Source organism: Castor canadensis, chromosome 2, assembly GCF_047511655.1.
Source record: "Castor canadensis chromosome 2, mCasCan1.hap1v2, whole genome shotgun sequence".
NCBI lineage: Eukaryota > Metazoa > Chordata > Mammalia > Rodentia > Castoridae > Castor > Castor canadensis.
In genome coordinates, this window is record NC_133387.1 from 28,935,559 (window position 1) to 28,958,006 (window position 22,448).

At 33.8% G+C, this 22,448-nt stretch overlaps 1 protein-coding gene across 19 annotated transcripts in view; it reads left to right on the top strand.

Annotated features, from left to right (window-relative positions):
• Positions 1-22,448, top strand: part of Pot1 (protection of telomeres 1) — a 101,570-nt gene that overhangs the window by 68,855 nt on the left and 10,267 nt on the right. For all 19 annotated transcript variants that reach the window (XM_020180265.2, XM_074064021.1, XM_074064033.1 and 16 more), the window contains 5 exons: positions 2,169-2,325; positions 3,948-4,153; positions 12,918-13,053; positions 17,743-17,831; positions 19,585-19,676. In XM_020180265.2, the coding sequence (XP_020035854.1) occupies positions 2,169-2,325; positions 3,948-4,153; positions 12,918-13,053; positions 17,743-17,831; positions 19,585-19,676 (680 nt within the window). The remainder of the gene's footprint in view (positions 1-2,168; positions 2,326-3,947; positions 4,154-12,917; positions 13,054-17,742; positions 17,832-19,584; positions 19,677-22,448) is intronic.

Sequence of the window (22,448 nt, forward strand, 5' to 3'; positions counted from 1 at the left end):
AGAGTAACAGATTCCAGGGCAAGGAAAGGGAAATTACAAGATGAATTTGCAACATCTTGTAGTACCAGAAAATAAGGAAATTCTCAGCTAATGATAGAACATACCAAATCTGGAGCAATTTGAGCATCAAAATAAATAATGTTCATGATAGCTTAGAACTCATTGGAAAAAACTGGGAATGAATAAACCAATGTTGTTAATGCCCAAGACAAATCAGTAGAGCTGAATGAAAAGCTAACAATTAAGGAACAATGAAAACATCACCATTTTACAACCATAATAGTTAAGTATTGACTTAGTTGTGAATCAGGGACTCCTAAACTGTTGAGATCCTAAATGTTTGTTGAAGAATAGGATATATTCGCTTTCCAGAATAAGCTCTTGTTAGTTACAAAGGGGGGAAAATTGTGGGTTTGGATTAGAGAAACCTGGATACCACCTTAACCAGCTGTATAAATTTATATCCCCTCTAATGGAAGCACTGGTTCTTTATATCTCTTGGTGTTATATACTAAGATGCATACAGCATCACATATATACACTTTCTGCCAAAAATGTGTAATTGAACCTGAGCAAGAGGTAAAAACAAACAAAATTATCCTGTATCAGCAAAATATAGCTCATGAAAAACAAAAAACTGGGGAACCATTTCACATTTAAAATGTCCATGAAGGAATAAAAAATAAGTGCAATGTAAGGTTCAGGGCTGAATCCTCAACCCAGAAATTAGTGCTAAAAAGAATGTTTTGGAGCCAGTTAGAAAAATTTGAATATCTGTTAATTTGATGATAATATTAAATCAATGGTAAACGTTCAGTTGTTGAAAATTATACTATTATAATTATATCAATGAAACATCTTGCACTTGCAAAAGTGAGGAAAAGTGGACATATGTCTGGAAATTATTCTCAAATAATTTAACAACAAAACTTTATATGGAGAGTGAGAGAGAGAGATAAAGACAGACGAACCCAGAGGCTGGGGTAAATGTGCCAAACTTTTAACATTTGATGAATCTTGGTAAAAGGTATACAGGAGGACTTTGTATTATTCTTATAATTTTTCTTTAAGTTGGGAAGTATTCTAAGATGCAAAGTTAAAAACTTTATTTCAAAATGTGAGTTGAAGCAAGTGCTCTATTTTATATTAAATTGACCAGGTCTGCTCTCACCTTTGGCTTTTAAAACAACAAAAAACGTTCTATGATAAACTTGGCCACTGGCCACTTGCCTTCTTGAAGGAGAATTTACTCAATGACGATTAAAGCTAGGTACAAGAGGTACAGGAAGTAATTGTCCTGACTATTTGAGAGTCATAGGATTCGTGCATCAAACAGTAAAGCATTTAGTTAGAGCATGTAGTCAACAGAGAGAGTTTTGTGAAGTTAAGGGCTACCAGAAACTTTCTGCTTACCCCAGTATAAACTGACCAAGGTCCCAAGGTGCTTCTGTAATTAGCTTTCCACATTTTGCCTCTTTCTCAGGCAATTGTCCTTAATGCTTTTATTTCCCCTCCCCCCAAATAATTCCTCCCCATCTTACTGCCTTTAAAACTCCTCCTTTATATACTCTACTGCTGCCATGCTAATTAGGTTACTCTTAATGTCCCCTTCCATTTTAACTGTCTGATTTTTTATAATAAATGACAGTTCATTAAAGTCTATAATTTGAAACATCAGGGAGAAGAGCCTGTCTGATAAATAATATTTAGCAAATGTGTTTTGTTATATTCTTTTGAGCAAATGTCAATTAGAATTTAGCTGTTGCTTAACAAAACTGTCTCAGAGATTAGTGTGTTAGTGGATATTTTTTAGTTTTTCACAGGTAACATACTAATTTTCGTGATGAAATAAACCTGTTTTCCCTAGATGGTTAGAAAATCTGTTTGTTCCATATAAAACTACTTATTACACACTTACTAGACAAATTCTTTTTCACACAAATAATTCAACATTTATTACATGGATTTGTTGGGTACCTACTGTGTGCCAGGCACTATGATAGTGGGCCTTGGGTCTACATCCAGGCAGATGGTTTTCATGGAATTAATACTTAATAGGGCTTAATTCATTGTTATAGTATATCTTTGATTGGGAGGTTAGGAGGGTGAATCATGAAAAGAATTATCTCAAATTGTTTATTCTGATTTAACATAAAGCTTCTTTACAGTACTTACAGATCATCAGTATTTGGAAAAAACACCTTTATGTGCCATTTTAAAACAAAAAGCTCCTCAACAATATCGAATCCGAGCAAAATTAAGGTCATACAAACCAAAAAGACTTTTTCAGTCTGTTAAGCTTCATTGTCCTAAGTGTCATTCACTGTAAGTATTTTCCTGTCATGCTATTTGTACAGGTATCTGTACATAAATGTAGTTTTAAGTCCTGAGAGTAAGTAAATTATGATTTCATGTAGAATATTTTGAAAGAATGGTGATATTTTACAGAGAAAGTACTAACTTCTTAGAGGGTAAATCCTTCTGGTTCAGTCCTATTAACAATAAGTAAAAGTAAATATTATTTTCAGATCTGAAATAGTGCTCAGTGGCTCTGATAAATTCAAATGATAAATAATACATTATGAATATATTTGTGAGGACTTTCATTTGGCATAAAAATGTCTTTGTAAATATAAACATTATTAACTAGAATTCTTAAAGAATTATAAGTGGTTAAAATTATTAATTTAATGATGTAGGAGCCTGTTGGAAATCTTTCTGCCCTTTTAATAATTACAATATAATAAATGTAATTTAAATTTTTATTAGTAATTAAGAATTTCTCAGTGTCGTAAAGTCTTTATTACAAGTCTTTATTACCAATTATTATGTAAATATATAAATTTATGGGACTGTTTTGTAATCTTATTAGAATGAACTCTGAAATCCTGTTCATTATTTTAGTGCAGTTTACCTGTCTTCTCTCTAAATACATAAAATATTTTGGATAATGTAGGTAAATGATAGATGGTTATATTTGAATAACAGAAATCAAGCTTTCACTGTGTGTGCGGTAATATGTAAATATATCTATATAGCTATATGTATCTGTGTTTATTATTTGTGAATGTCTGCCTACACAAATATACATGTTTTTCCTTCCAACATCTAAGTCTAATACAACTTAATCATTAAGTCTCTTTTAATAAAAATGTGTTTTCTACCCATTTGATATTGAAATGATGTTTGAGATTTTAATATGTAAAGATTTTAGATAATTCTTGAAATTTAATCAGATTTTTTTCATTAAATTCTGTAAAACCATACAGCTTTTTAAAATAAAATGACTCTTGGTACTATACTCCTCTGTGTAGCCGCCTGCCATTCTATCCACTTTTAATGGAGTCCTAATAGATATTTCCTTTTCTCTTAAAAAATATAAAATAAAGCCATACTCTATGATCTTCTTTTAAGCGAGTAAGGAAAGCATCTCAGACTTTAAGAGATTACCTAAAGTTGCACAGCTAGTTAGTGACAGAACCAGGACAAAGATGGACCTTTTGACTCCATTTCCGTTCTATGATAGTTTACCTAGGTGACTGAAATTGCTAGTGATTTAAAGGAAATTGGAATTAATATTAGTTTAAAATAAGTGATCTATGAAAAGTTAGCTGGTGAAGACAGGGCTGTTGCATTCTTTTTCTCCCAGTAGGAAGTTTTACATTCCTTATAAAGGAGAACAGATTGGTCCTGGAGATAATTATAAGTAACCTCGGTATCAAAACCAGGCTTTGAAATTGTCAGTGTTTACTATAATTATGACATCAGTTCACTTAGCCACAAAATATCAGATAACTTGTGAGCAAAAGCTGCTTAATTTAATTTAAGAAAAAGTACTGACAGTGTTCAAATGAAGATGCTTTTTAATGTAATTATTTGTTAAATTTGAGTGTTCACATTTATACTAAAATTGTTTGTTTCTCATACTTTGTTGCCAATCATTTTAGGCAAGAAGTTCAACATGAAGACAACTTAGATACGATTTTGCAAGATGCTTCAACTAAAGCCCCAGACACCAAACTACACAACACATCATTATATGATTCAAAACTCTGGACCACTGAAGATCAAGGAGGACGAAAAGTAGTTATTCATTTTGTAAAAAATGATGGTATTCTTCCTCTTTCAAATGAATGTCTGATTTTGATAGAAGGTAAGATATTTGTTAGTTTTTTTAGAATACCACTTGAACACGAATTTTTATAACTAATTACTGTTAAATATATTTTACAAGCAACTTAGAACATATAAACTAAAAATACTGTTAGTTTAAATGTCACAAAGTAGAATGTATTCTGTCCAGTAGATTCAAATATGCACACACACAAATTTATCTGACTTGCATCTTCAAATTGTTCATTCAACTCAAGGCTTTACATTTATCCATCTGTGGTTTCATACATGCAGTCTTGTCAATTCCAAGCTGATTATCTAGTTGAGTAACATTCGAAAGGCTGACTGCTATGTACAGTTTGTGCTCCCTTGGCCTCTGGATGTCACTGTTGTTTCATAAAAGTAGGATGAAAGTCATCTGCTGATATCTAAATCAAGAAGGGACATGGGAACAAATGATAACTTGATAAGTTTTAAATAATGAAATTTTATTATGTTTACTTTTTCATTTCCAATTTGGATTATCCTGTCCTGTTATACTGTGTCATATATTTTTTTCTCATGCCAAATTTAATGTTTCATTGTTTTCCTTGAGGCTTTTCCTCCTATATAACTTTCCATAAGGAAAATTTCTCTAATTTGCATTAGGAAAATACTTTGCTTCATTTTTATAAATGAATTATCTTTATCATGATATATTATTTTTACTACTGACATTTTTATTTATAGAAGTAATACATAATCAATTTAGGAAATGTATATGTACATGGCATATTTGAACATCCATGTCATTTTATGGTCATAGCTCCTTTACTTAAATGAAGTTACAATGTGTCAGAAACTACTCTAATTGGTGTCTTGTATTCAATTAATCAACACAGATTTTTAACAACATGTGAGATTTCTTATTTCTCCCCTACCAACATACACTAGCACTTCTGAGAACTTAATGTATTGTCAGGGTTTTCCAGAGAAACAGAGACAGTAGGATGGACATATACATACATAAAGAGACTTATCAGGAATTTGAAATGATTATAAAAGCTAATAAATTCCAAAATCTGCAGAGCCAGTTGTTGCCCATGCCCTGCGTGGGTATGCTGCATGAACCTGACTAAGAGCGGCAGGGAATGAGAAATAAGACACACCCAGATATATAGACATAAAACAGAAAAGCTGGGAACGGGAGGGCTGCACCTTCGTGATGGGAAATGTGAGCGCCTATCTGAGCCAGAGTGTTTAATAGGTCAGTACAAGGAAAAGACTCAGGTAAAAATCAAGCTTTAACAATTCTTGATGCAAGATAAAAGGAATGAGGTTTGATGGGCTAATTTTCCTAAGCTAATGAAGCTTAATTACAACACATCAGTTCTGGAATCATTAAAGCATGCAGGACACCTTATGTAAGGTATTGATTAATCTGGCATCAGGGAGTTTCCTAACAGTTTTGGTACTTTAGTTTTGCATCAGGGGGCTGGTATGTGTACACAGCAGGTTATATTCTTCAAGGAGATGTGAGAACAAAGATCAAGACACCAGGTACTGGGAAAATAATGGTAGAAGAGGCTGTGCAAACTTCTACGTGGAGAGGCTGTGCAAACTCCCATTATATCCCAGTCCAGGATTCATGCCTGGTCTCCAATAAGTTGTGTAGTTTTAGTCTGCAGTCTGGCAAGCTTGAGACCCAGAAGGAGCCAATGTCCAGTTCAAAGGCAAGCAGGCAGGAGGAAATCTGCCTTACTCAGAGGAAGATCAGCCTGTATGATTCTGGTGTTTACCCAATTGGTTGAGGCCTGCCCGCTTTGGGGAGGGGCAGTCTGCCTTACTCACTCTTCCAATTTAAATGTTATTTTCTTTTAGAAACACTCACAGAGATGTTTAACATAATGTTTGTCCAAATGCATGGATACCCTGTGGCCCAATCAGGACACTAAACCATCACACTTGGCCATTTTGTTGGGTGAAACATAGTGTCTTATTCTGTTGATAATATTTTAATCTAAGCTGGGAGATAGATGTAAAAGTAAAACCAAAAACAGAGCTATCCTCCAAAGTGGAGTAAGACAATATGCTTGTGTCACTCAGGTTTTATAAAAGCGCCCCTCAAAAGAAACTTTTAGTCTATCGTATGGTGTTAGGGCCCTGTCCTGTTGTACTTCCTCACCAGAATTCTGTTCTGAAGCCAAGCTGGTCTTTAGGGTCCAGAAAATACTTGAATAAAGGAATCTTCTTGATCCCAAACCTGTCTTTTGTGGCTTTTTGTTTTGTTTTGGTTTGGTTTTGATTTTTGAGGCAGTATCTTGCCTTTTAGCTCAAGCTGCCTTGAACTAGTAGATTCAAGTGATTCTTCTACCTCAGCCTGCCAAGTGCTGGGATTACATGCTTTACCACCAGCTCCAATCCTGTCTTTAATAGGATTATCACTAATCCCATAAACTTCCGTTCTCATTTCCTAACTTTATTCCCATACTGCCCTCCAGCAATACCATTTTGGTGGCACTTTTCTTATCCCAAACCCAGAAGGGTCATCTGGTGTATTTTTCATTCCCTTGTTCTTTCTTTGGGGAATTTCTGCTCTACTACATCTTCAGAAGTAAACTCGAAAATTCTCTTTATTCAGTAATTCATACCAAATGCTTAATGAGCACCTACATTTATCAGTTACTTTTCTGATTCACAAGGCATATGTTAGTGGTTTTTATAACTGTTTTTATTGCACATTGTATATATTTCCAACAGAACCCATTTCTTTTTGTATTGTAGATATTATACCTGTCTGCCTGTTAAACTGTAAGCTGTCTAAAGGCAAGATACATGTTTATTTTAATCTACATATCCTCAATACCTACCTTAGCCAATTACCTAGCATGTAATTGGCTCTCAGTAAATATTATTAAATAAATAAGTACATCTAGCATAATAACTTTACGTTACACAGCTTTTAAAAGAATTAACTGAGAGTTTATGCAAAACTTCTAGAGTATAATTTAGGAGAAAATCTGCATCGCCTTAGCTATTACAGTTACTTTGGAGATTCAATATCAAAGGCGTGATTCATGAAAGAAATAATTGATAAACTGGATTTTCTTAACGTAGAAACTTCTGCTCTGAAAAATATAACAAGCCACATTGAAAGAAAATATTTGCAAAAGATGTAGCATATGAATATATACCAGAATACATACTTCACCCAAGAAGATCTATAAATGACAGCTAAGCATTTGAAAAAATGTTCATTATGTACATTTATGTGTGATTAGAGAATTTCAAATTAGTATAACAAGGGCTTACTAGTACACACCTGTCAGAATAGCCAATATCCCAAATACTGCTAACAAGAAAATGTAATAAGAGGAAATCTGTCATTGCTGGTGGGAATGCAAAATGATGCAGCCACTTAGAAAGACATTTTGGCAGGTTTTGTTTTGTTTTGTTTTTACAAAGTCAAACATTTTTATCATATAATACAACATTCATACCCCTTGATATTTGCCCAGAGGAGTTGAAAACGTACATGCACAAATAAATCTTCATATGTATGTTTATAGCATCTTTGTTCATAATTGCCAGAACTTAGAAGCATTCAGGATACCCTTCAGTATGTACATGGATAGATAAAACCATAGTTCATCCAGACAATTGACTATTATTCACACTAAAAGAAATGAGCCATCAAGCCATGAAAAGATACAGAGTTTTACATGCATAATTCTGAGTGAAAGAAACCAATCTGAAAATGCTATGAAGTGTATGATTCTATCTATGTGACTTTCTAGAAAAGAAAAACTGGGAGACAATAAAAGACAATAAAAAGATGATAGGTAGAACACAGGATTTATGGATCAGTGAAAATAGTCTGTTATGATCAATATAGGTAATTTTACATTTGTCCAAACCAATAAAATATGTTACCAAAATGAAATCCTACTGTGAACTGAAGACTTTGAAACAATTATGATATATAAAGTGGGCTCACCATTTTTAACAAATATTACCACTGTGATTGGAAAATTTTGATACTACTGGAGGCTGTTTGTGGGGATGGTAGGGGTATGAGAAACCTCTGTACCACCCTCTTAATTTTGTTTTGAATCTAAAACTAGTACAAAATAACAAAACTTTTAAAAATCATAGGATGTACTACACCAAGAGTGAGCCGTAATGGAGACTGTGAACCTTGAGAAAAATGACTTGTTAATAAGATCATAAGGTGTACTAAATGTACCACTCTGCAGAAAGATGCTGATAGTGGAGGAGCCTGGCAAGAGGGGGAAGGTGTATATGGAATTCTGTACCTTATGCTCAATTTGACTGTAAACCTAAACCTGCTCTGAAAAGTGAAGTCTGTTTTTAAAACAAGAAGAAAAATGAGTTATAAGAAAGTGTTTTCAATTGAAAGAAACATGAGAGTGTAAACTGTTCTTTTATTTCAAAATATTGTAACCTGAACCAGAGCTAGGATTTAACTGCAATATGACACTGCTCTGCTTAGGAACAGGCAACATCAAAAGTTGACCTGCACTTAGAGGTGAACCAGAGAAAACAGAATGAATAAAGTCATTGGAGAATGTGAGGATCTCTAGCAGCATCTATGACAGTCATGCCAAGTTACTGGGCTCATCTAGGCCAGTTATATGATTGTAACCTATATTCTATATAGACCCTATGGAATCATCACCTACATTAGGGTTCTCTCCTTGTGTTTGTGTTTTACTGTTTTTTGGTTTTTTTAAGGTCTTGACATGCAAAATGCCATGTACCCACTATTACAACCTCATACAGAGCAGTTTCACTGCCCTAAAAAATCTCTTGGTGTCCACCCATTCGTCCTCTTCCTTTATACCTCTAGCAACTACTGATCTTTTTATTCTTTTGTTTTACCTTTTTAGAATGTCCATATTTTCTCTTAATCATCTTCTGAAAGTTTTAGAGTTTTATATTTTGCATTTATATTTAGATCCATATTTAGTTTTGTGTCCAGATTTATTTTTTCTGTATGCAAATGTCCAATTCTCCAATATGATTTGTAGGAAAGACTGCCCTATCTCCACTGTATATTGCCTTTGCTCTTCCATCAATGATAAGTTGTCTCTTGTAGGTTCTGTATTATTTATTATTTTTGTATGTGTCTATTTTTTTTTACCAGTACCACAGCCATTATTGCTATAGCTTTATAGTAAGTGTTGAATTAGTCCTACAGTTTTATTCTTCACAGTTGTGTGTTGGCTATTGTGGGTCTTTTGCCTTTTCTTGTGAATATTAGAACCAGTTTGCCACTGTCCAAAAGTAACCTGCAGGGATTTTGATTAAGATTGTATTGATTCCATAGATCAAATGGGAAAGAATTAAAATCTTGGTGGTGAACATGGAATATGTCTTTTCTGTGAACATGGAATATGTATCTATATAGATCTTTGAGTTCTTTCATCAGAATTTTAGAATTATCCTCATTTAGATCTTATAAATCTAGCAAAATTATTTTGTTTTAAATCTGAATATTTTACTTTTTAGTGCTAGTTACTACTTTTTAATTCAAACTCCAAGTTATTCATGTGTTTGCAGTTAGCTTGTGTAAATTAACTTTGTATCCTACAACCTTGCTGTAATTGCTTACTAGTTTGTTTTTGTTGTCCTTGTTCTTCTTGATTCCTTATAGCTTTCCTGTAAACAAAGGCAGAAACCTTTCTTCTTTATGCATAACCTTTGTTTTCTTTTCTTCTTTTATTGCATGAGGTAGGGCTTCCAGTATCATGTTGAGTATGATTGGTAAGAAGGAACAGTCTTGCTTTTATCCTGATCTTATGTATGAGTTTAGCTGTAGCTATTTCTGTTTTATCAGTTTGACAAAATTTTCCTTTATGTCTACTTTTTATCATTAATAAGTGTTGAATTTTGTTAAATGGATTTTGTTAAATGTACCTATTACTGTGATCATATGATTTTCCTTCTTTGTTCATATGACAGACAAATTATGTTAATCAATTTTTGAATGTCAAATCAGCTTTGAATGCACAGAATAAATTTCATTTATGGTGAATAATTATTTTTACACATTTTTAAATTCTACATCCAAATATTTTTTTGAGGAGTTTTGCATCTGTGTCTTGAGAGATACTGGCTTGTAATTTGCCTTTCTTTAAATGTCTTTGGCTTATGTTTTAGAGTATTGCTGACCTCATAAAATGATTAGGAAGTGTTGCTTTTTTTTTTTTTTTTTGGAACAGGTAGTAGAGAATTGGTATCATGAAATATTTGGGTAGAATTCACTTTTGAAACCATCTAGCCCTGGTACCTTTTTTAAGTTGCTGTCGATTCAATTTATCTTAGAGTCCTTTTCAGATTCTGTTTTTCCTTGTGTGACTTTTGGTAGATTGTGTTTTACAATAGAGCTTAGCGCTTAATGCAGGGAAGAGGGTTCGAGACAGGATCTTTCTATGTAGCCCTGTGTGCTAAGTACTATATTATACACTTTAATATTTTATGTTTAATTCTCATAACAACTCTACACACTAGGTATTACCATCTCCTTTTTAAACGAATGAGGAAGCTGAAGCCAAGTAAAGATTATAAATAGCCCAAGGTTAAAGATTTAGTAAATGTGAGAAAAAAATCAAACTCTTAAGCCTTCATACTCTAAGCTGAAATCTTTGTGCTCATTTTAAGTAGATTGCTTTCAGTGAGAAAGTTTCTAGTTACAAACTTTTCTTACCCTGCTAGTCACATGTATGGTTTTAAGCATCTTTCATTCATTCATTTAGCATAATTTTATGAATGCTTAGGAATTGAGTTAGGCATTGGTGGCATTGCAGCCACGAAGACCAAGAGTTTCCTTTCATGGACCTTGTATTTAAGAGGGAATCACAAAGACTTAATAATAATAATAAGAGTCACACATGGCTCTAAGTGCTTTATAAATATTAACTCATTCAGCCTTTATAATGATTTTATAGAGTACCAGTATTATTATTATTATTCTCAGTGTTACACATGAGCACACTGTTACACCAAAGTTTAAATAATTTAACCAAGTCATTCAGCTTATGTGCCAAAACCATTGTTGGGCAGACCAGAGCAAATGGCCAAACAGAATGGTCAACAGATTCTTTGGAATGGTATTTGGCAGAAGAGAGGAGAGAAGGGGGACACTCATGAAGAAAAGACCTGGTGAGTGGTCACTTATTGCAATTTGAGCAGTAAGCAGGGGTTTGTTTAAGCAGGACTAAATATCAGTCCCTGGAAGACAGACTCTAGCTTTTGCTGTATGAAGCTTTTCAGTCACATGCCTACAGAACAGTGTTTTGAGTTTAAAGCTGGCATGATTAGATCCTACGATCTTACTGCAGTATGACACAGCAGAGCTGTGGTTTCCAGCTAATGCAGAGCTGGGGAAAGGAAGATGGAAAGAGGGCAAAATAAATTCTACCAAGCTCACCATTCTTACCATGACTTAATCATTTCTTTGTTTCTGAAATGAATACTCATTGGATTAGTGCAAGCTTCTGGTGAATTTCCAGAATTCTGAAAAGGTAAATTTTGAGGTTTATTTCCCCAGTGTTCTTATTATTTTTATGGAAAAATGTGTTTTGTGATGTACTTACTCTTCTATTCCAGAAACTTTAACATTACATATTTTACCACAATTTTAGGAAATATTGGGAGGGTTTTTGTTTTGATTTTTTTTTAATCATTCTTCTTCCCTGGAGAGAGGAAATAGTGAAAAGTATAGTACAAAGGGTACCAGTAGGTTTAAGTTTCAAGATAATGCTACCTTCCAGTAGTGGTACACCATGGCATACTGGTTTTTTTAGCCAGCCTAGTGGTTTTAATGCTTATCCTGTCATAGAATTAGGGGAAGTGTGAGGATGATCCGGGGAGAAATGAGCAAGCACTACACTTGAGTTTATGTTATATGAGCTACACTTTGTATCTGTATTTAATGTTCACCTGAAAATTTTAAAGATTTAATTAAAACTCTAAATTTATTTAGACATCAGTACTATATATCAAGTTTAATAGTGAGACTCCTGTCATACTTTGTCTCTCAACTCTCTTTTGGTTACTTGAACCAAAGTGTTCATGGAATAAAGAGCACTTTGTTTAAACTTAAGAAGATGCCTAAGGCCATCTTCTTAAGTGCACACTTGAATCCCAGCTACTCAGGATCTGGAGGCAGGAGAACTATAGCTCAAGTCTAGCCCAAGCCAAAGTCAATGAGATCTGGTCTCAACAAAAAGCTGGGCATGGTGGTACATGCCCGAAATCCTAACTACTCTAAAGGTGAAGGGAGGAGGATTGCAGTCAGAGACTGCCCCAAGCAAAAACTTAAAATCCTATCTTAAAAAAACCCTCAGGACTATGGGGCATGACTTAAGTGGTAGAGCACTGCCCTTACTTCAAGCCCCAAAACCACAAAAAAAAGATGGCTAAAGTTTTACAAACCTTATATTTTACTCAAGTCTCAGCATTTTTTATTCAATGATTTCTTTAATATGTAGGATACAGTGTTGTTAATAGAAAAATGAGACCTGTTGAAACTATTTCAGGAATGGGGGAGAGGGGATAAAGGAGAATGATGGAGAGGGTGAACTCAACTATGATATATTGTCAGAACTTTTGTAAATGTCACAGTGTACCCCAGCTCAATAATAATAAAAAAAAATTACAATAAATGTGTCATCTAAATTTATGACTTTCATTTTTTTGTCAGTCTCTTTAGTGTTTACTATATCTTATGTTACCTAATAGGTACTGAATTTTGCCTATTATTTATACTACTTGAAGGGTTTCTTTTTTCTTTTTAATAGGTGGAACACTCAGTGAACTCTCTAAACTGTCAAGCAAGTTTCATAGTGTAATTCCTGTGAGATCTGGCCAAGAAGACCTGGAGATCCTAGACCTTTCAGCACCATTCCTTATACAAGGAAAAGTATATCATTATGGGTATGTTTTCAACTTAGGAAATTGAAAACTGACTTTTTATTATTTTATCCACTGGTCACTGTATGTTCAGCAGATACTTGCTGAGTGCCAACTATGTACCACCAACAGTTCCTAACTTACTGGCTTGATTTATGATTTTTTGATTTTGCAATGGTACAAAAGCAATAAACATTCAGTAGAAACCATATTTTGAATTTTGATATCATCCCAGTCTAGTGATATGCACAGAGTTAGACATAGATACCAAGCTGGAGCTCCTGGTCAGCCACAAGATCATGAGGCTGAACACCAGAAAGTCTGTATAGTACATTGTTACTACAGTAGGTTATATGTATTGAGTACATTTTTGATTCATGGTATTTTCAACTTATAATAGGTTTAGCAGGATGTAGCCCCATTGTAAGTCAAGGAATACCTATACTAAGTTTTCTTGGTCTATTTCTATTCTTTTGATAAACATACATACTCAACTAGGTTTATAAGATACCAACCAGACGTTGAAACCTCTGGTCTTTCACAGCAAGGATGTAGTGAAAGAAAAAGTCAGAGCTTCAAACCTAGGTGATTGAATTTGCTTCTTCTGTAGATTGGAAAATAAAATAATACATTAGGTTTTACAGATTTCTAGATTTGGAAGGTGGGGAAGGCTGGTAAAACTTCCTCTACTGCCTGGTGAAGTAATCACTCTGGAAATGTTTCTGCTTTAAGAAGCCTTTCACTATAAAACGAATTTACCTTCTTATCCTATCTGTCCTTCTCCTTTTCCTTCTCCTAAGTTTGTTGCAGTTGTTCTTCATTGTAAATCTTCATTTGCATTGAAAAATTCCTGCCATTATCATATCTCCTTGATTGTGATCCCTAGAGTCACTTGTGTAGGCATTGCTGTGCTTTTTGGCCCATATACAACACATTCAAAAGCTTCAGCCATGAAGTAAAATTAATATACCACTGAATTAAATCCCCAGGTTAATTACTGTTTTTACTCTGATGTGCCCAGTATTTTCATCTCTCTCCTTAGATTCAGTACCTCAGAGTCATCTTCTGTAAGACGTATCCACTAATTAGTTAAAAAAGTCAAAACCTATAAAATTCTGTTTGTTTCATTCTAGATTCCATGACATAGGCTCCCTTTTTTGTCCACACGCTCGTCCTCACACTGTTTCATTTCCCCTTCTTTTATCTTGCCTTCCTTGTGGAGGGTGCCTTGTTAAGTTAGTTATAAACTCTAGAAAGTAACATCCTCATTTACTAGAAGTCTGAAGAAAAAGTTCTTTTAAGGTTCTCACTTTTTTAACCAGTCTCAGTATGAACCAAGACAAGTCCTCTTTTCACTTCAGATTCAGATCTTAAGACATTTTTAGATTTTTCTGGTACTTGAATATCATCTGTAAAAGCCAGCATTCCTTTCGACTTACTTTTTTGTTTGTTTTTAATTATGAAATAATTTTAAATTTCTTAAAAATACCAAAAATAACGTCAGAACAGTTTTGTACTCACTACCTAAATTTAACAAATGTTTACTTTTTGCCATTTTTCAGACCTGTATGTTTAAAGAGTTAAATTTTCAAGTGAAGAAATAGGTCCTTATACCAGTCCCTTCTCTAACCCTTCCTTCTCAAAGGTAGCTACTTCCCCAACCTTGGAGTCAGTCCTCATCATTGTTTTAATTCCCTTATTATAATAGATGTGTGTGGACTCTAAAGCAGTATAGCATGTTATTTTGTTCTTTTTAAAATACAAGATGAGGAAGCTGTTTTACACTATGCCTGCTCTTTTACAGCTTGCATTTTTTTTTTACTTAGTGTTATTTTCAAGATTTATCCAAATTGATGCATGTAGCTGTGGAGTTAGGGTATTTATATATGTATATTATTTTATGAATTTGTCATAATTTATTAGCCATTTTCCTATGAAAGGTCAGATTTTATTTCTGTTTGTTTCATTTACGGATGATAATGTTTAGTGAAGTCCTGTTATGTTTCTTATATTATTTCTCTTATCATAAAATCAGTTCAGTGGGTAATGACTAGCAGTTTATTTTCAATGTCATAATATGGCTGTGTGAAATAGAATGAGAGAATGGAGAACAGGGAACATCTTACATAGTAAGTGTCAGTGCTGTTGCCTAAACTTGTGTTTCAATTGTAGTATGTTTATACTATATATATAGTCATAGTCTAAAATGAATTATATAATAGGTCATAGTCTAAAATGAATTTTTTGCTGAGTCCTTGCCAGATATGTTACTACTATTTACCAGTTGTTGGAATTACTGGATCATAGGTATGAATATTTTTTACTTTATAAGAAAAAACAAATTATTCATCCAGTGGTTTTTAACAATTTATGATCTCATCAATATTTATAAAATTTTCAATTTCTAACTGAGCATGGTACACTTGCCTGTAATTCTAGCTACTCAAGAAGGCAGAGGCAGGAGGATTACAAGTTGAGGCCAGTCAGGAAAAGTTAGTAAGACCCTCCCGCAAGAAACAAAATACAAACAGAAGGCCTAGGAGTGTAGGCCTTTTGAGAGGTAGAGTGCCCTGGGTCCCATCCCCAGTACTGCAAAAAGAGAATCTTCCAGGTTCCTTCCAACACTTGATATTCATCTAACTTGTAATTTTTTGAGCTTCTGATGGTATCTGTGGAGGTTTTTATTTAGATTTCCTAAATGCCTAGCAGGTTTAAGCAATATTTAACACTCGGTCCTATTCTGTTAATCCCATGTTCCCATCTTTTGCCTATTTTTGTATTCATTTGTATTTTACTTAGATTGTTTTTTAGTCATTATGGGTCTTTAAGATTTTTCAGTTTTGCTTTATCCTAGAATGAATATTCAGATTTGTATATTTTACAGAGTATGTTTAAAAATAATACGTATTCTGTAATAGTTGAGTGAGGTTTTCTTTTAATGTTCACTAAATCAACGTTCATAATCATAACCAAAACTTCATTTCCTTTCATAATGTCCAATCACTTTTAGACAGATTTTTGTAAATATGACTGTGGCCTTTTATTCTGTCACCATATGCCTTATATATTTTGAGGCTCTTTTCTTCATTTAGGTACAGTATTATTTTTCTTCCTGGTAAACTCAAGATTCATCTTTCTGAATACACTTACATAAAGTCATTTTTCTGCCATAAGGTTTATTTTTGCTAATATTTTTGTTACCAGCTATTTTTAAGTTAGTAATTTCTTGGATTCCCTTTGCTTTCAAGCTTCGTTTTCTTATGATTGTAGTATGTCACTTGTAAATAAAAGCATATGACTAAATTTCATTTATTTTTATCGAGTGAGTTCAAATATTTTGTATATATTTTTATTGCTTCTACTTATCACATTTTTACTATATTAAAAAATACCTTTTTTTCTTGTCTTGTGCTGGTTTACTTTCTTTTTTCCTTTTTTGGTGGTACTGAGGCTTAAACTCGGGAGTCTGCTAAGCAGGAGCTCTACCACTCAAGCCATGCCCTCAGCATTTTTTGCTTTAACTATATTTTTGGTAGGTTTCACCATGTTTTGCTTGGTCCAGCCTGGACCACAGTCCTCCTACTTGTGCTTCCTATGGAGCTAAGAAGACAGGTGCTCACCACCATTCCTGCCTTATTTGTTGAGATGGGGGGTCTCACTAACTTTTTACCTGGACTGGCCTCAAGTCATAATCCTTCACATCTCTGCCTCCCAAGTAGCTGGGATTATAGGCGTGGAATTATATGCCAAGCTGTGGATTGATTTTTTCTTTTTAATGGTTCCAATTTTCTTTTTTTAACTTTTTAATTTGGAAATAATGAATTATCTAATTAAGCTTAATTTTGAATTAATATACTTGCTTTGTCAGTGTCAGTGCTAATTAATCTGAGTCCTTTTTTGTTTTATGCATAATACCTTTCATTCAGTTATCTTTTTTTGGTTCTTATTAAGAGAAGAGACATCTATGTACTTGGTAATTAGGTGATAAAATTTAATATAGTTACCCGCAGTTTTCCCCAAAGTACAAATAAAAAGGAATCTTTTACATTTTTATTGTTTTGTTTTACTCACACGTATTGTGCAAGGACATTGTCTTACCGTACCTCATGCACAGAATGATGATGTACTAAAATTTCATACTTAAAATATGGTGATATATAAGGAAAGCAAAATACCCATATCAAATAAGAACAGATTTAATAATTGTGTGCTTTTATATGTATTTACAGTTCAAAACATTAATATTAGGTCTCTTAACTATAAGTCTCCATATGTGTCTATAAATATATTAATTCCTGAATTCGGACTGCTTTACAGGACAGTTTTCTCCTGTTGGTTATGTAAGACTTTAGCTATTAGATACTGCTTGTAGAGCCATAAAATCAGAATTCTTACAACTTATTTCTCCTTCAGCCTTTTGTTTTAATAAACAAGGAAACTCACAGCCAAATTAATGATTTGGACCTGGAATCCAGTCCCAAGGTCTCAACTTAAGAGTTGTTCATTCTGAACTCCATAGTATCTTTCTGTGTAAAAGGCTTATATTTATAATTATCTTTTGAAGCAAGCACATTATAATATAATAGGGTATAGCATTTTTTGTTCAGTAATGTACTTTATAAAACTACACATGCTTGAACAGCAAAAATGTTATAAGAATGGAATGATTTAAATTATTTTTAAATATTTATTATTTTTCTGTTATAATTTCAGATGTAAGCAATGTTCTAGTTTACGACCAATACCAAATTTGAACTCCGTTGTCGATAAAACATCATGGATTCCTTCTTCTGTGGCAGAAGGTCAGCCAAATTTTCCTGTCCTGCAGTTTCAATTGTCTGTGTGTTGGGTTCATCTCACTGATTGTATTTCAATATTTGTAGATATATAAGGCTGACCTAGTTTAAATTTTGTTAAGTAAAATTACAGTGATTGTAATATAAATGCAGAGTAAATTTTTTAAATACTTGCAAAGCCACTGTCAAGCATCTGTCAGTGTTTTTAATATTTTTAATATTGTATATTTTAATATGCAATAATTTGTTTTCATTGATCATGAATACAGGTTCTGAAAATTTTCTCCAGTGTATGGTATCGTTACATTGACAAAGGTTTTAGAGGCAGCTGTTTCTTTTCTCCCAATACCAATCTTTAACTAGAACTAACAGAATCTTTTTATATTGCATTCTTCACTGTTGTAATCCATCCTTTGTTTAAAACTCTTTCAGTGACATGATACTCATTACATTGTAAAGCAGAATATTTCATTAATTTTGAAGAAGTTCTTAATATTGACTCATTGTCTACCTAACTATGACTTTAGTATGGGCCAAATTCTGTCTACAAGAATTACTCAGAGTATGTCCATTTCCTCTTCTATAAGATAAACAGACTTAGTACATTTGACATCTATCAAGCCTGCTTTGAATCTTTATTTCTTCAAGCAGGTACCCTCCCTTTCTTTAGGAGTTTTCTACTTTCCTTGCTATTTTGTCTCTTAATAAACACTACACTTTGCTGATTATCCTTTTTAAGGCTTGCCATTCAAAGCTTAACAGAGAACTGCAGATGTAGGTTGACTGATTCAGAATATGGTGAAAAATCATTATTTCCCCAAAACTGAGCGCTCAGCTTTTTTCTACTAGACTGAAATTTCAGTATATAAATATATATTTGTGTACTTGGTTGTGTTTTCTTTTTTTAAATCCAGCTGTATGATATTACTGTCTCATATTTTGTTATCATATGAAATTCACTTGTAGCAGTCAAATGACTTTCTTGATATCAGACTTGCCCTCCTCACTGTGTTCTTAATGTAGTTTTCTTGATTGCTTGTGTGGCCCCTCAGCATAAAGTTTAAGTTGAGTCTTCTTGGTTTTAGCTCAGATTTAATGTTTTCAGACATTTTGAAGCCTAAAAAAAACACCTCTTCTATAGTATTAATAGTATCATTTCATGTTTAAATTCTTACCTGTAGGACCTAGCATGTCTTCTTACTTGCCTCCTTAATTAGTCCTACTGTTTGAATGCGACTTTCTTAGATGGGAGCTACCATAACATTCTATAAACATTCAGTGTCTACCTCTTCTAAACATGAAGGTGTTCATCTTACCTATGAATTCTCATGGAATTTAACATCTGCAAGTTCTTCCTTCCTCCTCATCTTACCAAATTGTGAAATCCCAGATTCTGACATTTTTGTTCAAACAAGTGATATTATCTCTTAAAAAACAATAATGGATACCCAATTCTTAAAACACTATTTTTTAGAACATCCTGGTATTTTAATTTGATCTTTAATAAGATTAGCATGTAATGCATTTTATCTAGCACTTTTTATGGTTTCTATAAAGGTATAAGGGCATGTTAAAGATAAAATAATATCAATCAAAGATACAGTTGTTTATGAGACATTACCTCTATGTAAATACGGTGGAATGTTCCAAAATAAATTTGAGTGCATTTAATAAACTGCATATTAGAATTAAACTGTTTTAACTTTACTTTGATAACAAAGGACAGCAGACTCATGGTTTACTCTTTTTTCCTTCACAGCACTGGGTATTGTGCCCCTGCAGTATGTGTTTGTTATGACATTTACTCTTGATGATGGAACGGGTGTGTTAGAAGCTTACCTCATGGATTCTGTAAGTAACAGCTAGTGAAGATATTTCTAAATTAAAAATAATATTTAAAAAAAAATTATTGCATTTTTTCATACCTTCTCTGTTCCTAAAAGGATTTAAGGCAATTTAAAAGTATAAGTAAAATAAAGCACATAAATCTAAAAGTATCTATCTGTTTCTCTTTTGATATGAAAATATAAATCAAATATTTGAAAAATGAAAAGTTGAGAAATTAAAATTTAGGAGTCACTCACTTTACCTGGCAGGTAATTCTCCAGAGCCAAAGAGCAGAACTAGGGAAATGCTTTATAGGCATTATTAGTGATCATGATCAAGGTACTTTTTAAACCTTCACATTTCATATTATAAGAAAATAGGTATTTTTACGTGACAGTTTGGAGCAGTTTACAAGACTGCTGTCACTTCCGACACAAATTATAAATTCAGAAGTCCCTGGGTTCACCCTTAATTTTGGTAATTTATAGAGGTTGTCTTCTCCCCATGAAGTTGTAAACTGTTACTTTTCCTGCAACAATGTATAACAATATACAAGGATCATTGCCTGCCAGAGATCTTAACCTGAACCCTGATAATTCAGACTCCTAGTGTAGGCATAACTACCCCGTGCATGGCTGATCTGTCTTCAACCCCTCCTGAGGTCAAGCTGATGCTTAGATATCCTGTGTGGCCCACGGCCCCAAGTAAACACAGTCATTTCCTCCTGTCATGTGAGACATCCTAAAGGCTTAGAGATTGCTCCAACAAGCTAATGGCAAAGACCAGACCTATTATTGTAAGGTGAAATTTTTTTACTTCACACGTTGGAAAGAATCTGAGGTGAGGTTCAGAACATTTTTTCCTCCTGTCTTCACACTTCATTTAGTCACTTATTAAGTAAATATTTACTGTGGACCTACTATGTGACATTTTGTGATGGGGATACAACAGTAGCAACACAAGCAAAATCCTGTCTTCCCTGAAACTTATAATAGGGAAGAAAAAAAAACTGAATAAATGAATACTATGTGTGTAATGCTTTGGGATTTAACACTGGAGTTATTTTCCCATATACAAAAAAGAATTGTGAGCCTCACTGTTTTTATTCATCATTGTTATTATCGTGTCAGAAAAATTAAATGTGAAAAATACACACACACACACCAAAGCTTTTTTAAGATTCAAACAAGCAAATCATATTTTAGACTTCAGACCTGCACTCTGCTTTATGAATTCTAGTTTTAATACCATGAAAAATTCTAGATTATTTTAGTAAATTTTTTTTTTAAGTTTAACATTTTAATCTATAAAAAGAGAACAGAACCCTATACTTTATTGCATTTTAAACTCATCATGATCACTCATGAGAGCTCATCATAGCAGGTCTTTCACACCTTTTTTTTTTTTTATTCATATGTGCATACAATGTTTGGGTCATTTCTCCCCCTTTCTCCCGCCCTCTCCCTTGCCTCTCACCCCTCCCTCTCCCCCCCAACCCTCCCTCTCCCCCCCAACCCTTATCTCTAATTTTGCCCTTATCTCTAATTTTGTTGAAGAGAGGGTATAAGCAATAATAGGAAGGACCAAGGGCTTTTGCTAGTAGAGATAAGGATAGCTATACAGGGAGTTGACTTGCATTGATTTCCTGTGCATGTGTGTTACCTTCTAGGTTAATTCTTCTTGATCTAATCTTTTCTCTAGTTCCTGGTCCCCTTCTCCTATTGGCCTCAATTGCTTTAAAGTATCTGCTTTAGTTTCTCTGCACTGAGGGCAACAAATGCTATCTAGTTTTTTGGGTGTCTTACCTATCCTCACCCCTCCCTTGTGTGCTCTAGCTTTTATCATGTGCTCAAAGTCCAAACCCCTTGTTGTGTTTGCCCTTGATCTAATGTCTGCATATGAGGGAGAACATATGCTTTTTGGTCTTTTGGGCCAAACTAACCTCACTCAGAATGATGTTCTCCAATTCCATCCATTTACCAACGAATGATAACATTTCCTTCTTCGTGGCTACATAAAATTCCATTCTGTATAGATACCACATTTTCTTAATCCATTCGTCAGTAGTGGGGCATCTTGGCTGTTTCCATAACTTGGCTATTGTGAATAGTGCTGCAATAAGCATGGGTGTGCAGGTTCCTCTGGAATAGCCTGTGTCACAGTCTTTTGGGTATATCCCCAAGAGTGGTATTGCTGGATCAAATGGTAGATAAATGTTTAGCTTTTTAAGTAGCCTCCAGATTATTTTCCAGAGTGGTTGTATGAGTTTACATTCCCATCAGCAGTGTTAAGAGGGTTTGTTTTTCCCCGCATCCTCGCCGACACCTGTTGTTAGTGGTATTGCTAATAATGGCCATTCTAACGGGTGAGGTGGAATCTTAGTGTGGTTTTAATTTGCATTTCCTTTATTGCTAGAGATGGTGAGCATTTTTTTCATGTGTTTTTTGGCTATTTGAATTTCTTCTTTTGAGAAATTTCTGTTTAGTTCACTTACCCATTTCTTTATTGGTTCATTAGTTTTGGGAGAATTTAGTTTTTTAAGTTCCCTATATATTCTGGTTATCAGTCCTTTGTCTGATGTGTAGCTGGCAATTATTTTCTCCCACTCTGTGGTGTTCTCTTCAGTTTAGAGACCATTTCTTTTGTTGAGCAGAAGCTTTCTAGTTTTATGAAGTCCCATTGATCTATGCTATCTCTTACTTGCTGTGCTGCTGGGGATCCATTGAGAAAGTTCTTACCCATACCTACTAATTCCAGAGTATTCCCTACTCTTTCCTGTATCAACTTTAGAGTTTG